Source organism: Camelus ferus, chromosome 6 (genome assembly GCF_009834535.1).
Source record: "Camelus ferus isolate YT-003-E chromosome 6, BCGSAC_Cfer_1.0, whole genome shotgun sequence".
NCBI classification, from domain to species: domain Eukaryota; kingdom Metazoa; phylum Chordata; class Mammalia; order Artiodactyla; family Camelidae; genus Camelus; species Camelus ferus.
In genome coordinates, this window is record NC_045701.1 from 1846011 (window position 1) to 1871030 (window position 25020).

The following is a 25020-nucleotide window of genomic DNA, read 5'->3' on the forward strand; positions in this document are numbered from 1 at the left end:
CCATTAGGTGAAAGGTTGTCGGGAGCTTGATAGAGGATAGATCCAGTTGGTAATACTCAGACTCAAGGATCAATCTTAACATCATTAAAAGAGAAAAGACAAACTACTTCCTGATACGCTATAAAAAGAAATGCACACCACCTATGAAGCTTTAAAAGACTTCACCAAAAAAAAAAAGGAGAGGGAATAGATGAAATAAGAATGGTAAAATTATGGTGACTGTTACAGTTGGGTGATGATTACATGGATTTCTTGTCGATAACTCTTCTAAATAAAAGGTTATCTTTAAAACTCAAGTGCAGTTACAATGTAATTATTCATTAATTTCTTATTTCAAGTCTAACATTCTGTGCTTTATGCAACCCCCCTCTTGCCTCCCTGCTAGGACTACGGGGTCAACAACCACAGCATCACCGAACCCCAAGCTGCTTCTAAAAAGCCAGCTGCCTCAGGTTCACAAAGCCTTAAGACTTTAATTCCATTCAGATATGCCCATCTTGTTTTCTGATTCCCGCAGGAGTTGAATTGCAGAACAAGAGGAAGGTTGGCGAAGAGAGCTAATAGTTATTCGGCTCCCATTTTGTGCCAAGCACCGCAGTATGTGCGTTTCGTCATAATCCAACTGATTTGCGTTAGTCCTTAAAATGGCAAGAGAGAGTATGTGATATCAGAGTCTTGCCTTTTGTCCATATGCTTCTCACCTCATGGTTGCAGAATGCTTGCTGCAACTCCAGGTGTCATGTCTGTGTTCAAGGTAGAAAGAAACAGAAGAAGGGAGAGGGGACAGGCCAGTGGTTTCTACATCCTTTTATCAGGAAAGCAAAGCGATCCCCTTAGAACCGACCCCAGGAGACTGCTGCTCAGCACTCACTGGACAGAACTGGGACACATGGTCGTACTTAGTTGCAAGGAAGGCTCAGAAATGAGTAAGCTTATTCCTCCTGGTCCGATGCCATTCTGAACAAAAATCACAGCTTATAATAATGCAGTGGATACTGGGTTGGGAACTCACAATTTCTGCCACAATCATGCAATCTAATCTAGCTAAGGAATAAAGTCCAATAAGACAACAGTGATAAGTAGTGAAATAATGAGACATCAATGGATTGAAGGTCCTTATTGTATTGAAGAATTGTTGGAAAGTCATACTCTGTGAGCTGGCGGGCTGGGACTCGGAGGTCAGAGATGCTGTGCTTGAAACAGATTTTGGAGATGGAGTACTTACTGGTTACAACAAAGCCCAGACATTAGGCACATCCCCTTGGCCCTACCGGAGTATTTTTGCCAAACCTCTAATTTAACACTCACCACACACTCTTTCAAATGCCTGTGCACAGACTGGGAGCACCTACCACACTGAAATTTGCATTCCAGCGCCTGGCACATAGTAGCATTAAGATCAAAATATTTGAGGCAATGAAATAGCACACTAGTGAGAAAAGACTTTTTTTAGTTTGAGTCTGTGTTATTCTTATGATACACCAGTGATGACATCAGTTCATAGTACTAGGGTGTGCCAAAGGCGACATTCCATCCAAATTTTATGACATTTTAAGACACGTGGGCCAATTGCTAATTTCATGCCCACCCTTCCTTTGCTGTACGCTATTCTCCTGAGTCGGTGGCCAGGGAATGACGGCTCCCTGCATGCCCAAAAGTTAGCATCTGTTGGGAAGCCAGGGAAAGAGACCTAAGAAATGGGATGCCACCTCTGAAATGTTATTGAACCATGGAATACCATATAATACAATCTGAGTAGTCTTCGCTGTTGTAAATAGCTTACATTTCTGCAAAAGGATGCTGTGAGTCATAAATATTTAGCTAATTGAATCTTCCCATGAAAATGAACATGTGTATGTGTATGCAAGACTGGGACATTGTGCTGTACCCCAGAGATTGACACATTGTAATTGACTGTACTTCAATAAAAGAAACAATAGTATATATAGAAAAAGAAACAATGTTATTAGAAGATATAGTCCTAAGGGCCCATTTGTGATGCCCATTTTTGATAGAAGTAACCCCAAATATCATGCTGAATCACCTATTCCATTAGTTACAACTTATGTACACTGTAAACTATAAACCTCTTTAAAATATATATGTTAACCAGTTGAATGGTAATGGATTACAGTAAAACAGCACTGCAGATGATAACATATCCCAGTGTGTGTTATCAGTAATTCTAACGTGGCTTCGTAACTGCCATGTTAGTATCACTGCAACCAATCAGAAAGTAGAAAGGTCACCTTTATCAGTAGCATTGCACTGAGAAGTTTCTTTGGGAAAGTTTAGAGGGACATAATCTGAGGATAATTCTGGGGATAAGTAGGGTCCTTAGTGGACAAATCAGGAATTTATTCTGCTGCTTTCTTTTTTTTTTTTTTCCAGTTGCAAATGTCCCTGTGGGACACATAACAAGGAAGCTCACGTGTTTGTATTTGTAACAGTGTTGAGGAAAAGCCAGGACCTTGAGGTTAAATAGAGCTGAGTTTGAACCCCAGTTCTCCCATTTTATTTAAACTTTTTTTTTATTAAGTTATAGTCATTTTACAATTTTGTGTCAATTTCCAGTGTAGAGCACAATTTTTCAGTTATACATGAACATACATATATTCATTGTCATATTCTTTTTTGCTGTGAGCTACCACAAGATCTTGTATGTATTTCCCTTTGCTATACAGTATAATCTTGTTTATCTATTCTATATATCCCTGTCCGTATCTATACAAATTTCGAACTCCTAGTCTGTCCCTTCCCATTCCCCTCCCCCTTGGCAACCACAAGTTTGTATTCTATGTCTATGACTCTGTTTCTGTTTTGTATTTATATACATACATACATATATATACACACACACACACACACACACACACACACACATATATATATATATATATATATATAAAATTTTTTTTTAGATTCCACATATGAGTGATCTCATATGGTATTTTTCTTTCTCTTTTTGGCTTACTTCACTTAGAATGACGATCTCCAGGTCCATCCGTGTTGCTGCAAATGGCATTATGTTGCCATTTTTTAAGGCTGAAAAGTATTCCATTGTATAAATATACCACTTCTTTTTATCCAGTCATCTGTTGATGGGCATTTAGGCTGTTTCCGTGTCTTGGCTATTGTAAATAGTGCTGCCATGAACAATGGGGTGCAGGTGTCTTTTTGAAGTAGGGTTCCTTCTGGATATATGCCCAGGAGTGGGATTCCTGGGTCATGTGTTAAGTCTATTCCCAGTCTTTTGAGAAATCTCCATACTATTTTCCACAGTGGCGGCACCAAACTGCATTCCCACCAGCAGTGTAGGAGGGTTCCCTTTCCTCCACAGCCTCTCCAGCATTTGTCATTTGTGGACTTTTGAATGATGGCCATTCTGGCTAGTGTGAGGTGATACCTCATTGTAGTTTTGATTTGCATTTCTCTGATAATTAGTGATACTGAGCATTTTTTCATATGCCTATTGATCATTTGTATTTCTTCCTTGGAGAATTGCTTGTTTAGGTCTTCTGCCCATTTTTGGATGGGGTTGTTTGTTTTTTTCTTATTAAGTCATATGAGCTGCTTATATATTCTAGAGATCAAGCCTTTGTCACTTTCATCTTTTGCAGAAATTTTCTTCCATTCCGTAGGTTGTCGTTTTGTTTTACTTATGGTTTCCTTTGCTGTGCAGAAGCTTGTAAGTTTAATCAGGTCCCACTTGTTTATTCTTGCTTTTATTTCTATTGCTTGGGTAGACTGCCCTAGGAGAACATTGTTGAGATGTATGTTAGATAATATTTTGCCTATGTTTTCTTCTAGGAGGTTTATTGTATCTTGTCTTATGTTTAAGTCTTTCATCCATTTTGAGTTTATTTTTGTGTATGGTGTAAGGGCCAGTTCTCCCATTTCTGAGCTTTAAATTACTGTCATCTCTCATCCTCCTCCTCAGTAATCCCATCTGTAAAATGGGACTAACAATAATTCCTCCCTTTGGTAATGTAAGGATCAGATATGATTTCCTCATCATGGCTAACACAGGCTCATAAATGGTCTTCCCACTTCCACCTTCCCCCGTCTATATCTCATTCTCATCACAAGATGTAGCCAAGTCACCCTTGCAAACTGCGAAGCAGATCCTATTGGTCCCCTGGTGAAAAGCCTCCAGTGGCTTCCCATGTCACTCAGAGTGACATCTGCGGTCCTCACAACAGTCTGCAAGATCTGGTCCTTACTTTGTTCTTGCTTCTCTCCGGCTTGCACATTCCCTTCCAGCTTCCTTGCTGTTCACATTCCTAATTCAGGGTCTTCACAGGTCACATTTCCTGCCTAGAGTACTCTTCCTGCAATTTTTTGCCAAATGACTTGCTCCCTTCATGTCCATCAGATTTCTCCTCAAGTGTCACCTTACACATGAGACCCTCCCAACACTCCCCATGTTCCTTCCCTAACTTTTCTCTCACCAACTAACATACTATATGTTTACTTTTCAAATTGTTTTCTGTTTCCCTAAAGACTACCTTACCCCATTAGAACATTAGCTCCATGAGAGTAGAGAAATTTGGCTGATGCTTAAAAGTAGTGTCTGGTACATATTAGGTACATAATTGAGGTTGAGCAGTATTCATCAACAAATAAGAAGAATTAACATTTATATAGCACTCACCCTATATGGGGTACTGTTACAAACATTTACATATGTTAATTCACTTATCCTGACAGCAGGGTGTCATGCAGTCCATTTTACAGATGATGAACTGAAGCACAGAGAGGTTAAGTGACCAGCCAAGGTACGAACAGTAAGTGGTGGAGAGCTGGGATGTGAACCCATACTTCTCATCAGTAAGTTGTCATCTATTGAGAGCCTGCTTCAGGTAAGGCAGTGTCTAGGCACTGATTACAGCAATGAACTAAACAGAGTCTCTCTGCTTTAGATTAATAGAGACTTAAGAAATAAAATAATCAAGCAGAATGGATAAATCTTAGCAGATCCACGTTTGGATAAAAGATCAGTAAAAGCCATTTGGAGGATGATCAGGGAAACCCGAATGTCAGCTGGGTATTTATTATATTCAGGAATTACTGTAAATTTTGTTAGGTGTGACAATGGTAGTCTGGGTAAGTAGGACTATGTTCATTTTTAAAGATGCACATTAAAGCATTAAGGGGTGAAATGTCGTTAGGTCTATACTTTAAAACATTCCAACATTCAATATCTTGTAGCTCATGGCGAAAAAGAATATGAAAATGAATATATGTATATCCATGTATGACTGAAGCATTGTGCTGGCCACCAGAAACTGACACAACATTGTAAACTGACTATACCTCAATAAAAAACTTTACAACATCCCAATAAAAAACAGATGAAGCAAAAATGGTAAAGGTTAGCAACTATTAAATCTTTGGTGAAGGATAAATAGTTAATTCATGTACTATTTTTGATTTATCTGAGTATTTTCATATTAAGAAGGTTTTAACAAACTACAAAAAAAAGGGAAAATATTTTTTAAAGGTTTCTACGCTCATGAGGCTTATATTCTAATGAGAAGACAGCTGGCAATGCTTGTTGGTTCATTGTAGGCATTTTCTTCCCCCTGCTTGATTCTGTAAAATCCAACTGCTGTCTCATCAGCAAAATTTCCCACCCAATGTTAAGTGAGGAATAACTCACAGTGAAAATCTGTGAAGCAACCCTTACCTGCCCTGACTTTTTCCTTCTTTGATCTCTCACCACATCTTTCCTGGTGATGTCAAAAATCCCCAAGACTTTAGTTTTTTTTTTTTTTAAACATTTTTTATTGATTTATAGTCATTTTACAATGTTGTGTCAAATTTCAGTGTAGAGCACAATTTTTCAGTTATACATGAACATACATACATTCATTGTCACATTTTTTTCTCTGTGAGCTACCATAAGAGCTTGTATATATTTCCCTGTGCTATACAGTATAATCTTGTTTATCTATTCTACAATTTTGAAGTCCCGTCTTATCCCTTCCCACTCTCCGCCCCCTTGGCAACCACAAGTTTGTATTCTATGTCTATGACTCTGTTTCTGTTTTGTATTTATGCTTTGTTTTTTTGTTTTTGTTTTTTAGATTCCACATATGAGTGATCTCATATGGTATTTTTCTTTCTCTTTCTGGCTTACTTCACTTAGAATGACATTCTCCAGGTCCATCCATGTTGCTGCAAATGGCGTTATGTTGTCAGTTTTTATGGCTGAATAGTATTCCATTGTATAAATATACCACTTCTTCTTTATCCAGTCACTTGTTGATGGACATTTAGGCTGTTTCCGTGTTTTGGCTATTGTAAATAGTGCTGCTATGAACATTGGGGTGCAGGTGTCATCCTGAAGTAGATTTCCTTCTGGATACAAGCCCAGGAGTGGGATTCCTGGGTCATACGGTAAGTCTATTCCTAGTCTTTTGAGGAATCTCCATACTGTTTTCCATAGTGGCTGCACCAAACTGCATTCCCACCAGCAGTGTAGGAGGGTTCCCCTTTCTCCACAGCCTCTCCAGCATTTGTCGTTTGTGGACTTTTGAATGACGGACATTCTGACTGGTGTGAGGTGATACCTCATTGTAGTTTTGATTTGCATTTCTCTGATAATTAGTGATATGGAGCATTTTTTCATGTGCTTTTTGATCATTTGTATGTCTTCCTTGGAGAACTGCTTGTTTAGGTCTTTTGCCCATCTTTGGATTGGGTTGTTTAGTCTTGATCAAATTTTGAAACTCACTTTCTCAGTGAGATCCAAATTCACAGAATGGAAGAGTCTCCCATCTTAGACACAGAGGTTGCACATTGCGTCATACTGGGACCACAATAGATATTTTTGTTTGATTGACAGAGCATCCTTTTTATGGAGTTCATTGGTAGAATAACTCAGGGATCTGGGTTTATTTTCCCTGCTCCGCACACATGTATGATGCTTCTGAGTAGGCCCCTGGATCTAACGTCAGGAACTTCTATTTTGAAATTGCCTTCAGACTTGGCTTCGCCAGAGCCAGCAGGAAAATCAAACACTCTCTTAGCCTATGAAGTTTTTCTCCTTCTCTTCCTCCCACCTCCTTATCTTTTGTTGTTACTTCAAACCCTTTCCTTGATTGTGGTGAGTACTTTTGTGCCCCTAGCCCAAGGTGCCTGGAAGAAAAGTTGGGCTGGGGTTGACTTGGAGCTAAGCTCTACTGTAAAGAAAAACCATCAGAACAGGGCTTTTTCAAATGTAAAAGCAGCTTGACAAACAATTCTAAATTGTGATTCTTAACTACAATCGAGAAACTCCTAATTATTTGTCATTTAGATTTTTTGGCGTGGGAGGGAATTCCAAAAATTGATTCCTTCGCTTTGGAGAGAGCTTAAAGTAGCAACTGGGGTTTACTGAGTTTAAAAGGTTGACAGTGAGCAGTTAGAGGTGGGGCTATCTCAGCTGGTTCCACAACGACTTAAAAATGCAAGCCTTTAAGTTGGTGTAGCAGGCTCGCAGAACAGCTGGGAACACAGCGCTGTCATTGACTTTAGAATGCAAAATTCGGGCTATCTTTTGTGGCAGCGGTTATGCGTTTTTAAGCAGATGTCACTGATACTAGATATAAAACAACAATAGGGGTCCAGCCCTGGAGGTGAAGTCGGGGGAAACTGTCCATGCCCTTTTCTAAATGAAGCTCACCCAGGCTCACAGTATTTAAAAGAACACAGAGTGGGGAGGGCAGCGCTCAATGGTAGAGTGTATACCTAGCTTGCATGAGGTCCCGGGTTCAATCCCCAGAACCTCCATTTAAAAGTAAATAAATAAATAAACCTAATTACCTCCCCCAACAACCCCCCCCCCCCCGCAAAGAACACAGACACATAAGATTCCTTGCCTTTTATAATCACTTACCAGAATTCAAAACTCTTTTGGGAAAATAAATTTCTGGCCATAGTTTTCTTTGTTTGTTTTCTGGAATAACAGTAGCAACTCTGTGTTCTAAAATAGTGCTAATTTCATATATTTTATTTCATTGTCTCTATAAGCTAGAGATCTCCAATCTTCTGCTTGTGGACCAACTATGGCCCTCCTGAGATTCTTGGCAAAAAAATAAAATTTGAACAAAAGCAGAGACTTGGAAGTAAGGAAGATGAGAGGTTTAAGCTCTCTTTATCACAGCACTCTGTTTTATTTTTGTGAAAGCCTTTATTATTACCTGGTATACTCTTACTGATGGTCTGTCTCCACCCGCCTAGAATGTAAGCTCTATGACAGTGGGCACCTGGTCTGAATTGTTCACCCCAGTGTGCCTCTGACAGTCCTTGGCACACAGTCAGTACTCCACAGATAGTGGCTGAAGGAACCCAAGGTGACAAGTGTAGTGACAAAGGTAGGAGTAGGCTACCTTGGGAGAGTGCAGAGGAGGCTGGATTAGTATTTTATATGGGGATGAGCACATCATTAGGGGTCACTGTGGTGGTTTCATTTATTCATTCAACAAACATTTATTCAGAGTTCCCTGGCATTACATGGAGGTGGACAAACTGATGGATCCTGCCCTCATTAAGCTTGTAATCTAGTAGGAAGTCAGACATTAAAAAAAAAAAATCATACAACTCAATATCTAGTTATAAATTGTGACAAGTATAATAAAAGGAAAATACAGAATTATACAAACTGTGTCCAGTATTTTCATCATAAGCATCTTTGCTGTAGACGTCTTTACCATAAGCATTTTTGCCACGTAACTAATTGGCCGTAAGGCAATTGTGCCATGAAAGATCGAATAACTGGTTGACTCTTTTTGGTTTGACAGTTTGGTTCCCACTGACTGAAATGCATCATCATTTCTTCCGGTTAGTGACGTTATTGATGCCTTTATCCGGACGATGATTATTTCGCCCAAGAGTTGGTTTCTTGTTTTGAAGCACACTATCTTGAAGGAGAGAGAGTCTGAAGGCCTTGATGGTGCAGACTTGAGCCAATGTCTCCTGTAGAACTTTGCAACATCTACCAAAGGACATGTGGCAAATATGCCACGAATACATCAGTGTAGAGGCTTTCACGGCACAACACAAAGTTCAGGCACAAACGTGGACCCCAGTGTTTGGAAACTGATACTTCTCTTGAAGAAGGAAGAAATGTTAGTGAAAAACAAAAAGCATGATGCCAAACAGGGAGATGAATCAACAAGCTAAAAAAAAAGTGTATAAAATCCTACGAATGAAAGACTTGGAAGACAAACGCTGAGGTACAACCCACAAAATAAAATCAGTTACTTGTGCAGTATTGCCATGATCTACACACATTTTAAATACATTCAAAAAGTCTGTATTGTGCAATAAATTCTTTTAAATTTTGTTATTAATTTCTCATGTTTCATTATGTCCTTGTTAATGTTCCTCTTGTATTTTTCATTATTTTACAACAAAATCGCCTTATGGCCAATTAGTTATGTGGCGAAAATGCTTGCGGCAAAGATGTCCTCAGGCAAAGATGCTCATTGCCGAAGTGCCTACAACCAACACAAACAGTTGTAGAAAGGGTGCCACAGGACGGCTGCACAACTCTGTGAATATGCTACAAACCACTGACTGAACACTTTTTAAAGGGTGAATTTTATAAGATACAAATTATATGTTGATAAAGCTCTTATTTTAAAAAGGGTACCACAGTGGTTAAGAGAACAGCTCTGGATCGCCACATTTCTGGGTTCATAATCCTGGCTCTGACCTTCGCTGTGTTCTCTTGGGCAATTTATTTAACATTTGTGAACCTTGGTTTCTTCAGTCAATAAAATGGATGTAATATTAACATCTCCTTCTAGGACTGTTCTGAACGTTAAACAAGTTAGTGTTCCCAAAGCACTGAGAGCAGCACCTGTTGAGGAGTCAGGGAGGGAAGGGGAATCAGAGTGAAAGTCCACTCGATGGAGGCAAAAACAGACACCTCTTGGACTCTATTCTTTGCCACCTGGGAACTTTACTTCTAGGGCTCCGTTCAAAGAAAGCTCTCTTGTCATAGAAATTGACCATGCCGTCAACATACCTGAAACAACAGTGGCATGTATTCTCATTTAGAACACAACTGCCCATCCACACTTTTGAAAAAAATTTTTTTTCTAACAGCTTTATTGAAATGTAATTCACATCTCTTAAATTCACCCTTTCAAAGAGTATTATTCAGTGATGTTTAGTAGATTCACAAGAGTTGTGCGGCCATCACCACTGTTTAATTCCAGAACATTTCATCATCCCCCGAAGACACCTGACACCCATTAGAAGTCATTGCCCACCCTCCCCTCCTCCTTCCAACCTCCGGCCACCACCAATCCACTGTCTGTCCCTCTCTTCCTACCTTCACTTTTGGAAAGGCATGTGGAAATGAACCGTGCAGTCGTTGGGATGGCCAAAGTTTACCCCCCTGATTCCAGAGGGAAAATAAATGATTTCTGATCAATTACAGCTGGAAGCAACCTAAGTGAAAAAAAAAAATTTAAATCAAATCTGCTATCTTAAAAACTTCACAAATTGCAATTTAAAAACAATGCCTCCTAGTTAAATTACATTTTGCGGGAACTATTCTATTGGTAATTACAATAAATTTGACCAACTTTAGCACTTTTACCACTGTAAAGCTGCAGTTCTTTATTAAGCATAAGAATTTCCAAGTCTGATAATGACCATCATAGCATGAATAAAAAGCTCTATCTCTGGCTGAGTTTATATAACTCACAATTGACAGAATTACTACACTATAAAACATTTCTTGATTTTAAGAAAGTACAATACGCTGTATCTTGTTTAATAGAATCAAGTCACAAGATAGCCAGTGTTAAATACATTCAAAATGCTGATCCCAAAGAAGTTCATCCTTATATTCTTTAAACTTTGGCTATTCTATGTAATTGCAAAGACTTAAGGATCAAAGGCAGTTAAAGGTCTTCCTTGTTAAGCAGTGAGCTGTCCGTGGGATAGCAATGTAAAAACAAAATAAAGTTGTAAGAATGAGTATATCTGTGTAATGCAGGTCTTAAAATTTTTCATTTGAAAGCGGATTCCAGTTACTTAAAATGGTCAACATAATTAAGGTCAATTAAACTCAACAACCAATGACTCAATCTCTTGATTCTATGTGATGTTCACTTTAGTAAAATTATCATTAAAAAGCAATTTACGGACTTCTGGTTTCATTCCAACCTGTGACGAGCTGAGAAGTTATCACTCCAACCCTCAGAACAAGAAAAAGCTGAAGAAACTGAAAAACGATTGTTCTTAGATCCATCAAAGACTTGAGATCACAGAGAAAACTGCTGTCTTTAACAACTGGAGAAAGAGGTGGATAGAGGCCAAGAGCAGAAACATGGGTTCACTTGAGAGTTATGTGTGGATTAGCTTGAGAGTTAAAAACTCTGGGGGGCCAAGTCTTAGGAGGACCTATACTTCCATGAGTTTTACCTCCAGGCACCCCGCCATTCTCTCTGAGAAGATCAGAGAAAAATCCCCTACTGCTTCCAGCAGGGGAAAGACAGAAGAAAGCATTTCAAAATACTCCGAGAGTTCTGTTCTTTGTTCTGTTCTCTGCAAGGAAGGCTGGATCTCAAGGAAAACTATTGTACCAAAGCCTTATCTGACCTGAAGAAGGGCAATTAGCTAACTCCAGCCCACTCTAGTCTTCCTGTCTCACCTGGGAGGGGGAAATGCTGAGAAAACTCGTGAAGGTAACACTGCAGGGGCACAGACCCACTAAAAGATTGAGATCTAATCATAGGATTTGTGAATGCATCCACAGAGCCTCTGCATGCAGAGGATTGCAGATGAAGGAACCATAAGGCTCGGACTCTATTCAGGAAGGAGATTCTAGGGAAACCCAACGACAATAGTCAGGGGGACAAAAACAAAGGTAGTCGGGGAAATTGAAGCCTCAGCCACCTAGAGTTACAGCAAACAGTAAACACAGCATAACCACTGGCCAGACAAAGTCCCCCTTACCTCACCCTAAATGCCTAGTATATTTCCTAATACCTAATACATGGCGTCCAGCTTCCAGCAAAAAATGACAAGCCTTGCTAGAAGGCAAGAAAAAAAAAAAAGGCAGTAAGCATTAGAATCAGAGTCAGATACGACAGAGATTTTGGAATTGTCAGACCAGGAATTTAAAATAACTGTGATTAACATGTTAAGGGTACTAATGGAAAAAGTAGACCATATGCAAGAAGAGATGGGTAATGTAAGCAGAGAGGTTGAAACTTCAAGAAAGAATCAAAAGGAAATGTTAGAAATCAAAACCATTGTAAGAAATGAAGAATGCGTTTGATGGGCATATCAGTAGACTGGGCTGGGCCCAGGAAAGAATCAGTGAGCTGAAAGAAATATCAGTATAAACTTCAAAACTGAACTGCAAGGAGGAAAAAGAATGAATAAAGCAGAACAGAATATCCAGGAACTATAGGACGGTTTATAATTGGTGTAACCGACACATAATGAGAATATCAGAAAAAGAAGAAACAAAGGAGCAGAAGAGATATTTGAATAGTAATGGTTAAAATTTCCAAAATTAATGAAAGATGCTGAACCACAGATCCAGGAAGCTCAGAGAATACAAAGTAGGAAAAATGCCAAAAAAATCTACACCTAGGCATATCATATTCAAACTATGGAAAACCAAGGACAAAGAGAAAGTCTTGAAAGGAGACTGGGAAAAAAACTTACCTATGAAACAAGGGTAAGAATCACGTCCAACCTCTCTTCATAAACCATGCACACAAGAAGAGAATGGAGTGAAATATCTGAAATGTGGAAAGAAAAAACCCACCAACCTGTAATTCTGTATTTAGTGAAATTACCTTCAAAAGTAAAGAAGAAATAAAGATGCTCACAGACAAACGAAAACTAAGGGAATTTGCCACCAGAGGCTTGTCTTTCAAGAAATGTTAAAAAGAACTTCTTCAGAGGAAAGGAAAATAGTATTGATCAGATATGGGATATATGAGGCAAGCAGAAAATCCAGGGACCAAACCATCACATCCTCCCCTTATCTCCACTTTTCAAAGTCTTATTAAGTTTATTTTATATATAACATCCAGGGTTTTATTGTATTTACCAGACAGAATAGGGGAAAGTATGTCTACACCGTTTCCCTGGAAGTGAAACTCTCTTGGTGTATTTCTTATGAATCCTTTTACCTCTGCAGATTATGTATTTAGGAGTGATTGGAACTGAGATACAATTTTGCATCTTCCTTTATTCCCTTCAATACATACGATGAGAATTTTTCCATGTCATTCATATTTCTTGGACCATATCAATAATACACATATACATGTTACAGGTTTAATCATTCTTTTACTGTTAACGTCGACGGTATTTCCAAATTTATTGCTATTAATTATAACACTGAAATGAACAAACTTATACAGAGATCTATGTGTACCTCTCCTTATTTCCTGGGTTAAATTCCTAGAGGTACAAGTACTAAACTAAAAGTTAGCAATTTAAAAGATCTTCCCACAAAAGTTCAAAAATCTCCTTTAAGATGAGTGTGACGACTTAACACCTCCACCAGTGTTTATAGAAGTATGCCCACCTTTCGGCCCCCTCATCAGTACTGGGTATTAGGGTGGTTTAAATGATCTGTTTTGTTAATTTGTTAAGAAAAATAAAAACATATAGCTTAATACGCATTTCTCTGGTTTACCAGTGAGATTAAAAATTTTGCACGTATTTACTGGTTATTTGCATTTCTGTCTCTGTGAGTAGTCTATTGATGTCCCTTTGTCTAGGTCATGTGTTTTATTATTAGCAAGAGTGCTTTGTACATAAGAATGTTAGCAATTTTTGTGTCCTATCTGTTGGAAAAGTTTTTCCAGTTTGTTATTTTTTTATTTTATGATGCTTTTTAAATTTTTTATTTTTCCTTAAAAAAAAAATTCAGACTCACAAAAAATTTGAAAGAACAGTGAGCATCTAAACACCCTTCTCCTGGATTACCAAGTGTTACCATCTTGTTACCTGTGCTTCAATCTCTCTCTGTAACTGAAATGTAGAATCATTCTGTATAAGTGGGATTTGTCTACTGCTTTGTAACAACCCAGAAGAGATTGGCTCCAAGGTGTTTCAATAATTGAGTGAAAATTCTGATCTAGTGGGGAGGAGGCTATAGCCCTGCTTAGCATGCCCAAGGTCCTGGGTTCAATCCCCAGTACCTCCATCAAAAATAAATAAATAAAAACCTCAAAATAAATTAAAAAAAAATTCTGATCCACACTCAGCATTTAACAAAAACATCTTCCTTCCTTCTCACTGTTTCTATCATTTATTTGCTTTGTTCTTGTTTTCCGCCCCTCTTTAAACACTAATACAACAGAACATAAAATGAAAATTTCTGTGCAGTTCTGATAGTGTCGGTACAGATGGTGGTGACCCCCCTAGTGTCGTTTGTGTTTTGTTTTTTTTTTTTTAATGAGGGGGAGGTAATTAGGCTTATTCATTGATTTCTGTTTGGAGGAGGAACCGGGGATTGAACCCACGGCCTCGTGGGTGCCGAGCATGCGCTCTACCACTTAAGCTATACCCTCCCCTCAACTCCTAGTGTCAATAAGAAAAGTGTGGTCATTACGAACAGTGTGAGCAGTACCACAGGCAATAAAATCTGTGCAGGCCAGCAAGGGGAAGAGGAAGAACCACACTTTGACCCAGAGGAAGAATCATCGCCAAAGTGGGGAAAATCATGAAACCTATTTTGAAAACAACACAAAAGCACTTCGAGCTCTTTGGAGAAAATACACCGCTTTTGACAGCATCCTTATTGTTTTCTGAATGACCGCTGGGAAAACCTTGCGTTTGCTGGCGTCCGTTATCATCGCTCTGTGCACCCACTGGGTTTTGTCTCTACTAGACCAAACTACCAGATGTTTTCTGGAGCAGTACCTGCTAACAGGGAAAACCATCCTTTGTGCAAGCCAGGCTCCCTGGTTTTCAGGTAGCTATGGCATACAAGAGTACTAGGTTGCAGATGCTTGACTGGACTTGCCTCTGGGCCTGACCATCGATGACCTGTGTGACCTGGGACTGGTGTGAGCCTCAGTTTGCATACCGTTAAAAGGAAAGGGTACATATCTACCTCATACGTTAAAAAATGAGTCCTTTGCAAACTGTCAAGTGTTTTAGAAATACTGACAATAATGATGAAATTCATGATAATGATGATAATGAGGATGATGTTGATTGGATATTTTTTCTAAATCATTTTTTTTTAAACTGAAGTTTAGTTGATTTACAATGTTATGTTAGTTTTTGGTGTACAGCATAGTGATTCAGTTATACATACACATATATATTCTTTTTCATTATAGATTATTACAAGATACTGAATGTAGTTCCCTGTGCTATATAGTAGGACCTTGTTGTTTATCTATTTTATATATAGCAGTGTGTATCTGTTAATCCCAAACTCCTAATTTACCCTCCCCCACCTTTTCCCCTTTGGTAACCATAATTTTGTTTTCTATGTTTGTGAGTCTCTTTCTGTTTTGTAAATAAAGTTTGAATCATGTTTTTAAGATTCCACATGTAAGTGATATCATGTGGTATTTTTCTTTCTCTTTCTGACTTACTTCACTTAGTGTGATCATCTCTAGGTCCATCCATGTTGCTGCAAATGGCATTATTTCATTCTTTTTTATGGCTGAGTAGTATTCCACTGTACATATATACTACAACTTCTTTATCCAGTCATCTGTCAATGGACATTTAGGTTGCTTCTGTGTCTTGGCTGTTGTAAACAGTGTTGCTGCTAACATTGGGGTGCATGTATCATTTTGAATTAGAGTTTTCTTCAGATATATGCCCAGGAGTGGGATTGCTGGGTCATATGGTAACTCTATTTTTAGTTTTTAAAGGAATCTTCATACTGTTTTCCATAGTGACTGCACCAAATTACATTCCCACCAGTAGTGCAGGAGGGTTCCCTTTTCTCCACACCCTCTCCAGGATTTACTGTTTGTGAACTTTTTAATGATGGCCATCCTGACTGGTGTGAGGTGATACCTTATTATAGTTTTGATTTGCATTTCCCTGATAATTGAGCATCTTTTCATGCACTTGTTAACCACCTGCACATCTTTGGAGAAATGTCTATTTAGGTTGTCTGCCCATTTTTGATTAGGTTATTTGCTTTTTGTTATTGAGTTGTATGAACTGTTTATATATTCTGGAAATCAAGCCTTTGTCAGTCTCATCCTTTGTAAATATTTTCTCCTAGTCTGTAGGTTGTCTTTTGGTTTTATTCATGGTTTCCTTTACTGTGCAAAAGCTTATAAGTTTGATTAGGTCCCATTTGTTTATTTTTGTTTTTTATTTCTATTACTTTGCGAGACTTGCCTAGGATAACACTGCTGTAATATATGTCAGAGAATGATTTGCCTATGCTCTCTTCTAGGAGTTTTATGGTGTCCTGTATTATGTTTAAATCTTTCATCCATTTTGAGTTTATTTTTGTGTACGGTGTGAGGGAGTGTTTTAACTTCATTGGTTTACAGGTGGCTTTCCAGCTTCTAAATCATTTTTAAAGGTGTATCCAGGGATAGTACTCATTTGGAATAACTGTCTCAATTTCCTGGGTTTCTATAGAGTGAAGCCTCAGGTATCTGAACAGTGTTGATTCTCAGTTACTCATAGGAACTGTGCTCTGTTATCAATGGACTTTTGGCCTCTGCCACTCCATCAGACTCATAATGTAAGCAGACATTGGCAGTCCTACCAGCTTGACTGCCAGGTCCCACTCCTGGCTCAATCCTTGTATAAGAGGCTTGCTCAAACCCTTCACGGCAATGGGGTAGCAGAATTTCTAGGACCAGGCTTTTGATCACACAGAGGCAGGCCTTCTATTTGGCCAAAAGTATACCAATTCCAGGGAGTCATGCTTGTCCCAGGGGTTCCAGGTATCAATCATCTGCACTAGAAATACTAAATGCAGATTCCAGGACCCCACCTGGGAGCCAGTGAAAGAGGATTGCAAACCAAAGTTTAAAAATCTCTACTCTACCATCATCAGAAAATCTATAAATAATAAATGCTGGAGAGGGTGTGGAGAAAAGGGAACCCTCCTACACTACTGGTGGGAATGTATTTGGTGCAGCCACTATGGAGAACAGTATGGTGATTACTTAAAATACTAAAAATAGAATTACCATGTGATCCAGCAATTCTATTCTTGGGAATATATCTGGAGGAAATACCAATTTGAAAAGATACATGCACCCCAGTGTTTAGAGCAGCCATGACTTGGAAGCAATCTTAAGTGTCCATTGACAGATGATTGGATAAAGATCTGATACACATATATATTTAATGGAATATTACTCAGTCACAAAAAAGAATGAAATAATGTCATTTGCAGCAACATGGATAGACCTACAGATTATCACACTAAGTGAAGTAAGTGAGACAGAGAAAGACAAATATTTCAGGATATCACTTATATGTAGAATCTAAAAAAAAGTATACAAATGAACTGATTTACAAAACAGAAAGAGACTCATAGACATAGAAAACGAATTTACGGGAAGGAGAAAGGGAAGAGGAGATGGGATAAATTAGGAGCTTGAGATTAATAGATACACAGTACTATATATAAAATTGATAAACAAGGACCTACTGTATAGCACAGAAAATTATATTCTGCATCTTGTAATAATCTATAATGAAAAAGAATCTGGGAAAGATACATACATATATAAATATATATAAAGTATATAACTGAATCACTTTGCTGTACACCTGAAACTAACACAACATTGTAAATCAACTATACTTCAATTTTTAAAAAAAGAACCATTAGTCTAGACCTGTGGTCTCCCAAATAGGGTGCCCACATCTCATGTAATACATAAGACAGTACCATTGGTCATGGGAAGAGAGTATAAGAACTTCTATGTGCATAATGCCACCTGCAGTTCTGGACGCCTTCCTAAGACTGGAAGCTCCAAACCACAAAAGCATGAACAGTGGGGCCAGCATTGGTATACGTTTTTTTCCAGAGCATTGTTATGTACTGCAGTCTACTCATGAATGGGTTTGTGGATTCTGCTATTTATTTTTAACTAAACTAAAGTTTTTCTTCAGGATGAGCCTTTCTTTAGCCATCTTAAAATGTAAAATGGTGATCAACCAATCAAACTTAGAAAAAGTCAGCACCCCAAACCCCTCAAAATTTAAAAATTATCCAGAAGACCAAAATATGGGCTTATATCCAACCGGCATCAATGCTGAATCTCAGCTACGTGTATAGTCAGTATAAAGCCATCATGATTAACAAGATTAAGAAACTGAAACATTATAATTAATAAACCTTTTTAGCAAGAGAAAGAAGTTTTGTGCTGTGAATAAAGTAAAAAAAATTCAACTTTTTAATTTCATCTTTATCTCATTATTTAAACATTTCTATGTGGGTATTTTTATAATAATTCACTCTATATGATAACAAGTATATAATTTATAAATAAATAAGTAAGCACATATGATCAGTGCATGTCCAAATTCTTTGACTGATGGCCACATGGGATAAAAGGCCATACAGCTTCTGTCCCAGCTCGAAACTTTCATGAAGCTAAGTCTCCCCCTTTGACTTCCTGATCAGTTTTGAGACTAAGTAACCTGATTCTCAGTGAGTCGTGCCATCAACAGTGAAAAAACTCCCTCTTACTAATGTATTGGCAGGACTTTGTCTTGGAACCTCAGAAGAAAAATGCAACAGATTGGTCAGACCTCCTCGTCCCAGGCATGAAGGAATTCTGGGTTCGCAACCTGCTTTGCATATACTGCCCCAGCAGGCCACCGCAGATTCTGAAGCCAAGTCCATTCTGACAGTTCCTGGGACACCCCGGCAAGTGCAGAACCAGGCGTGCCTATCAACTTGGTGACATGACAGTCACAGGCAATCGTCCCTGAGCTCCTGAGTCTCGTGTTTTCCATTTCCATCTGCTGCTACTGCTTCTCTTCCTGCCTGAGCCACTCACTCCCTGTGACTCACACTGCGAGTAGCCTTGGGCCCACTACCTTTGAAGACCTGGTTTGGCCTTTTCTTCAGTTTTTGCCCTTGGCCGACCTCATTTCATTTTCAAATTGCATGCCACTTTGGCACCCGAAATCCACTGGCAGGGACTGAGGTGATTCCTTGGGCTTGGAGGGCTCACAATGAACTTGCCCGGCTCCCATCATCCCTATACAGAGGGCCAATGATGGTATTATATTGAGTGGGAAAGAAGAGAGCCGAGGACACTTCTCAGAGTCAGCTCCATGCCCCGGTTAACGACTTCTTCACTCTTCCAGACCCTAATAGGGGCAGGGACACTCCTTGGCCAGGAAGAAGATGGTACAAGCAAAGCTGTCTGCCAGAATCTTTCTATTTGGTTCTCTGCTGCCTAGTTTGCTGTTTACAGCTTGTAAATCTACAGCTCAGACTCTCTGTTCTTTGTCAAGATGAGAGCACACAGAGAAAGCTGGAGACAGGACAGGAGAACGTTCATGGGAGCTGGTGACAGACGCCTCTTCTCCGGTTTGCTTTCCCCACCCCTCCATCCTGAGGCTTCCTTATTGCTGTTTGTATGCCCCACCCTTTGGCCACAGACACCTCACCTACTCCAGATCGCCTGACTGCCCTCTAAACAGGCCTCCCACTTTGCCCCGGGTGGCTTTCTTGACTTAGAACTCAGTCTGTGTAAGTTGGTAAAGTAACCACTCACATTTTCTTCTCTAAGAATCCTGTTTGTTATTTACCTACAGATTCCTTGTTTTAAAAGATTACGTTTATTAACCTATTTGCGGGTCATATTGTTATCCCCAAATTAAAAAAAATCTAAGATACAAGTGACTAAACACTAGACAGACGAGGGGAGGGTTGTCACTGCCAAGGGATGATGGGTGCCTGTGGCACTACCTGCAGGTGGGAGAAGGGGAGGCAGGGGAATGTCCACCCAAGGCTCTGCTCCCCGCTGCTGAGAGCTGGCGCTTGGCTCTAGATTTCCATGCTTCCATTCATGCTCTTTGAAACTCAACCGCACTGTTGGCTGTGATGCACTTATGTTTGAGATATATATATATAACTTCTGTTATATTGTTTGGGTTTTTTGTTTGTTTGTTTGTTTGGGAGAGGGAGGTAATTAGGTTTATTTGCTTATTTTTTTTTTTTTAATGGAGGTACTGGGGATTGAACCCAGGACCTCCTGCATGCTAAGCAAGCACTCTACCACTGAGCTATACCCTCCCCACCCCATGTTTGGTATATATTTATAATGCAAATAGGGTCACAGGGTTTTAAAGCTTAGTACAAAACCTTAATCTACATACACTCAAATTCAGGAGGCCTGTATGTGGTAAGAAGGTCTAAGGTGAGGAAAGGTCATTTCTTGTTAATTCAATCTTAATTTTAATAAGGCATCTCTTAGGATATATTACACAATGACTATTTCAAGCAAGTTTTATTATTTTTGTTTTGTTTATCTGGGACACCAAAATCATCTTTACAGTAAAGCACATATGACATGCTAATAACTGTAAAGAAAGTTCCACATAAGCATAAAAATTGACTTGCATTAAACTATTTCCTTTAGAAGCAACCTAAACATCCATTGACCAATGACTGGATAAAGAAGGGGTGTGTGTGTGTGTGTGTGTGTGTGTGTGTGTAATAGAATAGTACTCAGCCATAAAAAAGAATAAAATAATGCCATTTGCAGCAACATAGATAGACCTGGAGATCATCATACTAAGTGAAGTAAGCCAGAAAGAAAAAGAAAAATACCATATGATATCACTTATATGCGGAATTTAAAAAAAAAAAAAAAGGACACAAATGAACTTATTTACAAAACAGAGACAGACTCACAGACATAAAAAACAAACTTATGGTTACCAGGGGGAAATGGGGTGGAGAGGGATAAAATGGGAATTTGAGATTTGCAGATACTAACTACCATATATAAAACAGATAAACAACAAGGTCCTACTGTATAGCATGGGAAACTATATTCAATACCTTGTAATAGCCTATAATGAAAAAAGAGTATGAAAAGGAATATATGTATGTATAATTGAATCACTATGCTGTACACCAGAAATTAACACAACATTGTAATTCACCTATACTTCAATAATAAAAGAGAAAAAATATTTCCTTTAGGAGCTGAATTTTGGATATGCTTTACTAAAAATGAAAAAGATATAACACTGAAATTAGGACCCTGAAATAATTGTCATGGTGTCAAGCATTAGAATGCAGTCAAAGTAACACAGAATGAACTATTAAAGTCTAAATTCTGCCATTACTTCTTATGCAAAACTACTGAAATTAGCAGAACGGTTGTGAACAAAGCCAAAGAAATTTTGTCTTTACAGTCATCTCACCTGCGTGAGAAAAGTGCTTCTTTTGGACCCTCAAATGGCTACTTTACTTACCATTTGGAATCTTTAGAAGAATCTAAGTTACCATCAATTGGAGTCGTTAACACGTGGTGGTGTACAACATTTAAATACTTCTCAATGTGAATCTGTTACAGAAAAGTGAAAGTTTAGGCCATTAGAGTGGACTTAAGATCCTCAGCTAATTTACTCCACTTCATGAGGTTTACCCTCTGAATGGTGTAATAAAGCCAAAAGACACAACATGCTACGTGTTTATTACATGCCTGAGGTATCATTATGCATCTCAAGGCCAAATTACTTTATCCCAAAAAGCATAATAAACAATTGAGACTCAAAGCTTAAGTGACCTGTAGCACTCGTCGCAAATTAAACTGCACACCTAGCCAGGGAAGCTCGCTATGCAATACAGATGTGGGGTAATGTCTTTCTCTTACAGGTACTTTAAGCAAGCATCTGAGGAACGAGTCTGGCCTTTAGGTAACAGATTACTTAAAATGGCCAACCCAAAGACTCCAGTGGGGTCCAGCCTCTCCCCATCAGGTAATACAGGACAACGGCATGCTTGTCTGATGGGGCAACAGGATTTAGCACCTCTCACAGCCCCAGGAGCTGAGCTAGGAAGCTAATAACATGGTAGAGTGGAAGTCGGAAACAACAGCAGAGACCCGGATGGTTAGAGGTCTAGAAGATGGAGATGGTCTTTATTTGGCCCCATGTGCAAATAGATCCTTGTTCTATATATGATAGTCATCCTCATCTGAAGATTGGATTCTCGTGTGCCCTTGGATCTGTCTGTAAAGATGAAGTGCCTACCTACTTTATTTCTCTGTTTCCAAGTTGGTATATTTCTTTTACATTTCCCGTGTGATGGACCAGATTACAATACTACGAAAGTGACTAACCTCAAAATACAGAAGCTATTAGGGAAAAGTAAACGTTTATTTTTGAGAACCCCAGGGAATCTGACGGAAGCTCCCTGCAGTGTATTGGTATGAACCTTTTTTGTCAGGCATACTGTGGGGCTGATAGTAGCTATTGTTAAAATCCGAAATTCTTTTTATCAAACCATGCTTGAGGGGTTATCACTGCATAGTCAAATACTATCAATGCCTCAAATTCTTTGTGGAATGTGACAGGACGTAAATCAATCAATCAATCTATCAGTTAATAATTGGTTTTTAAAAGGGAACAGAATCGGGAAGCTGCTGGCCAACGAAGCTCACCTCCACGACAGATTTCCACAGGGGCCGGTGAGAGCCACAATTCTCTTCTTCCGGAGGAAACTTTGTCTCCTTCCAGGATCTTATTTAATATCTAAAGCTCTACTCACCTTTAACCCCATTTCAGTCCTTTTGATTGCCGTTTCAAGATTCTGAATGTCTAGAGGCTCGCCTCTTTCCTCAGGTGAAAATTGGGTTAATTTCTCCTTTAATTGATGAAGATCTTCATGGACCTGGTGGTAGAAAAATATAAAATATCGAAAGAATACATACACAATCCACCTAAAACAGTTTTTTTTTTTTTTAAGTTTTTAGTTTGCTTGAATTGCTAGGGACAATAAGGTTGATTTTAAGCATGGTATTCATTAAACAGGACTGTCTTTATGGTTCTGAGATGTGTTCCATTCTATCTGGATCTTCCCACTTACTTCTCTGAAGAAGCTGTTCTGTAGGGGTGGCCTTAATTTTGTTTGATGGAGTCAGAAATGAAAATGATCAAATGAAGAAAGAGCAACATCACATTATTCCTTTAATGTGTTACTTTAATTTATATTTTCCTGGGAAAGGATGAGCACCCTCAGAATCAAATGGGCATTAGGAAATGAGACAGCTCAAGACTCTCTGCATTCATATTAGAAAGCAACCTTCAACAGATAAATACAGATGGCACCAATTATTGTATGGGCTGCTGCCACAAGAGAAACATTTTATTATGCAAATTTATGAACAAAACACCTGTTACCGCAATAGCCACACCACTAACAATCTGCAGACTGGGTTGCTAAAGGCATTTGGAAACAGTTACCTTTTCTCTGTTAATACAGCTGGGCCTACACAGTGATCCAGCCTATGTTATTGATTATTCTCGAATATTCCCGAGGAGCCAAGTATTCAAAAGATCAGAAGATTTGCATCTTTTCACTGATGGGCATCACAGCCTGGCAGACACATCTGGTCACTTCACAAATGATCGTGTAAAGCCTTCGAGGCTCACAGATTGAAGTCTGAACACACCTAATGTCTGCTCGGAGGCACTGAGGATGAAGAGGTACTGCTTGCGATTGTTTTGTCCAAGTTTCTGCTGCAACCTGATTTGCTATCTGTGGTCCAAAGACATTTGGAAAATACAAAGAGGCAATTCTAGGCCAAGCCCACTTCCGGGCTACCTCTCAGAATAGAGGTGAGAATAAAATGAGTTTAACTGTGTAAAGTACTTTGTACAGGGCCAGCCACATAGGAGGGCACTGAACAAATGTTAATTCTCTTCTTCTGAATTGTGAAGCCCGGGGAAATGCCTTGCTTATAACTGGCACTTGGTAAGTGCTCATTGATTCGAATTGCTCTCAGCCTTTCTCAAGAGTTTTTTACGTTCCTTGCCAGATAGTTTAATTGCAGTAGAGACAAGTACTGTAGGAAATGTTTTACTAGACTTGAGAGAAAAGAGATTAAGTCCTAAATCTCCCTTCTTTCTTCAAATAGATCCCATCTACCACATTGAAATTTTACATGTCACTCATCATCTCTGTGATCATCAAATGCATTTCCCACTTGGACGAAGGTTATTATTTTGACAGTTTAGGGACGGGGCTGCTTAATAAGAAGCCCTTGAAAGATTTAATACAGAGGAGATTTGCTCTGGAATTTAAAAGAGCCATGCAACCAGGCTCCGGATTGTCAAAAGCAGTGTCATAATTCCATTTTATTCATCTCGGCGAAAGATAGAGTGTGGCTGAGTCATGCTCATTGCCTCCCCATTCACTTTTATGTCATATACTCCTGGCAAACCAGACAGAGGGATTGATGGGAAAGACAGGGGGTAATATTAAGCTATCAATTAGCAACACTATTTCCAAGGTTGGTGTCTATGCACAATTGTTGGGTTTTTGAAATACGATTTCCAAAACTAATCAAAAAGCTCATTTGATTGCCAGACTTGATAATCCTTGTTGCATAAACATAGGTTTAATATTTGGGTCAAACAAATAGTTTTAAAGTATAAAGATACCACATTCTTATTAGTAAGTATAAAGACAGAGCCTCTAAGATTTAACAATAAAAGAAAACGTATGAGAAACTTCCCAGTTACCACCGCACTTCTTCCAGACTGTTTCACAAATGTGCTGTGACCTGTTTAAGGATCAGCACACACTGGATTTATTACTTTGGGTGAGTTACTTTACCTCTTTGTAGTTTAGTTTCTTGTTCTGTAAACTGGAACTCAGAATAATACCTGCCGACTAGAGTCGCTGTTAGGAGACAGTCCATCTAAGACCTCAGCACGGGGTATGGCTCTATTTCAGTTATCAGAATGATGATTATTACTATAGCAAAACTTCACTACTCTGATTTGTTGAGGAAAGACCCAGCTACAATTGTAAAAGGTAGACTTTTACAATTACAGACTTGAGAG

General features: G+C 38.9%; 1 protein-coding gene across 1 annotated transcript in view; it reads right to left on the bottom strand.

Annotated features, from left to right (window-relative positions):
* Nucleotides 1-25020, bottom strand: part of IQCH (IQ motif containing H) — a 187500-nt gene that overhangs the window by 157315 nt on the left and 5165 nt on the right. Inside the window, 4 exon segments of the mRNA XM_032480865.1 lie at nt 10328-10393; nt 10395-10446; nt 21424-21515; nt 22721-22843. Coding sequence (XP_032336756.1) covers nt 10328-10393; nt 10395-10446; nt 21424-21515; nt 22721-22843 — 333 coding nt within the window.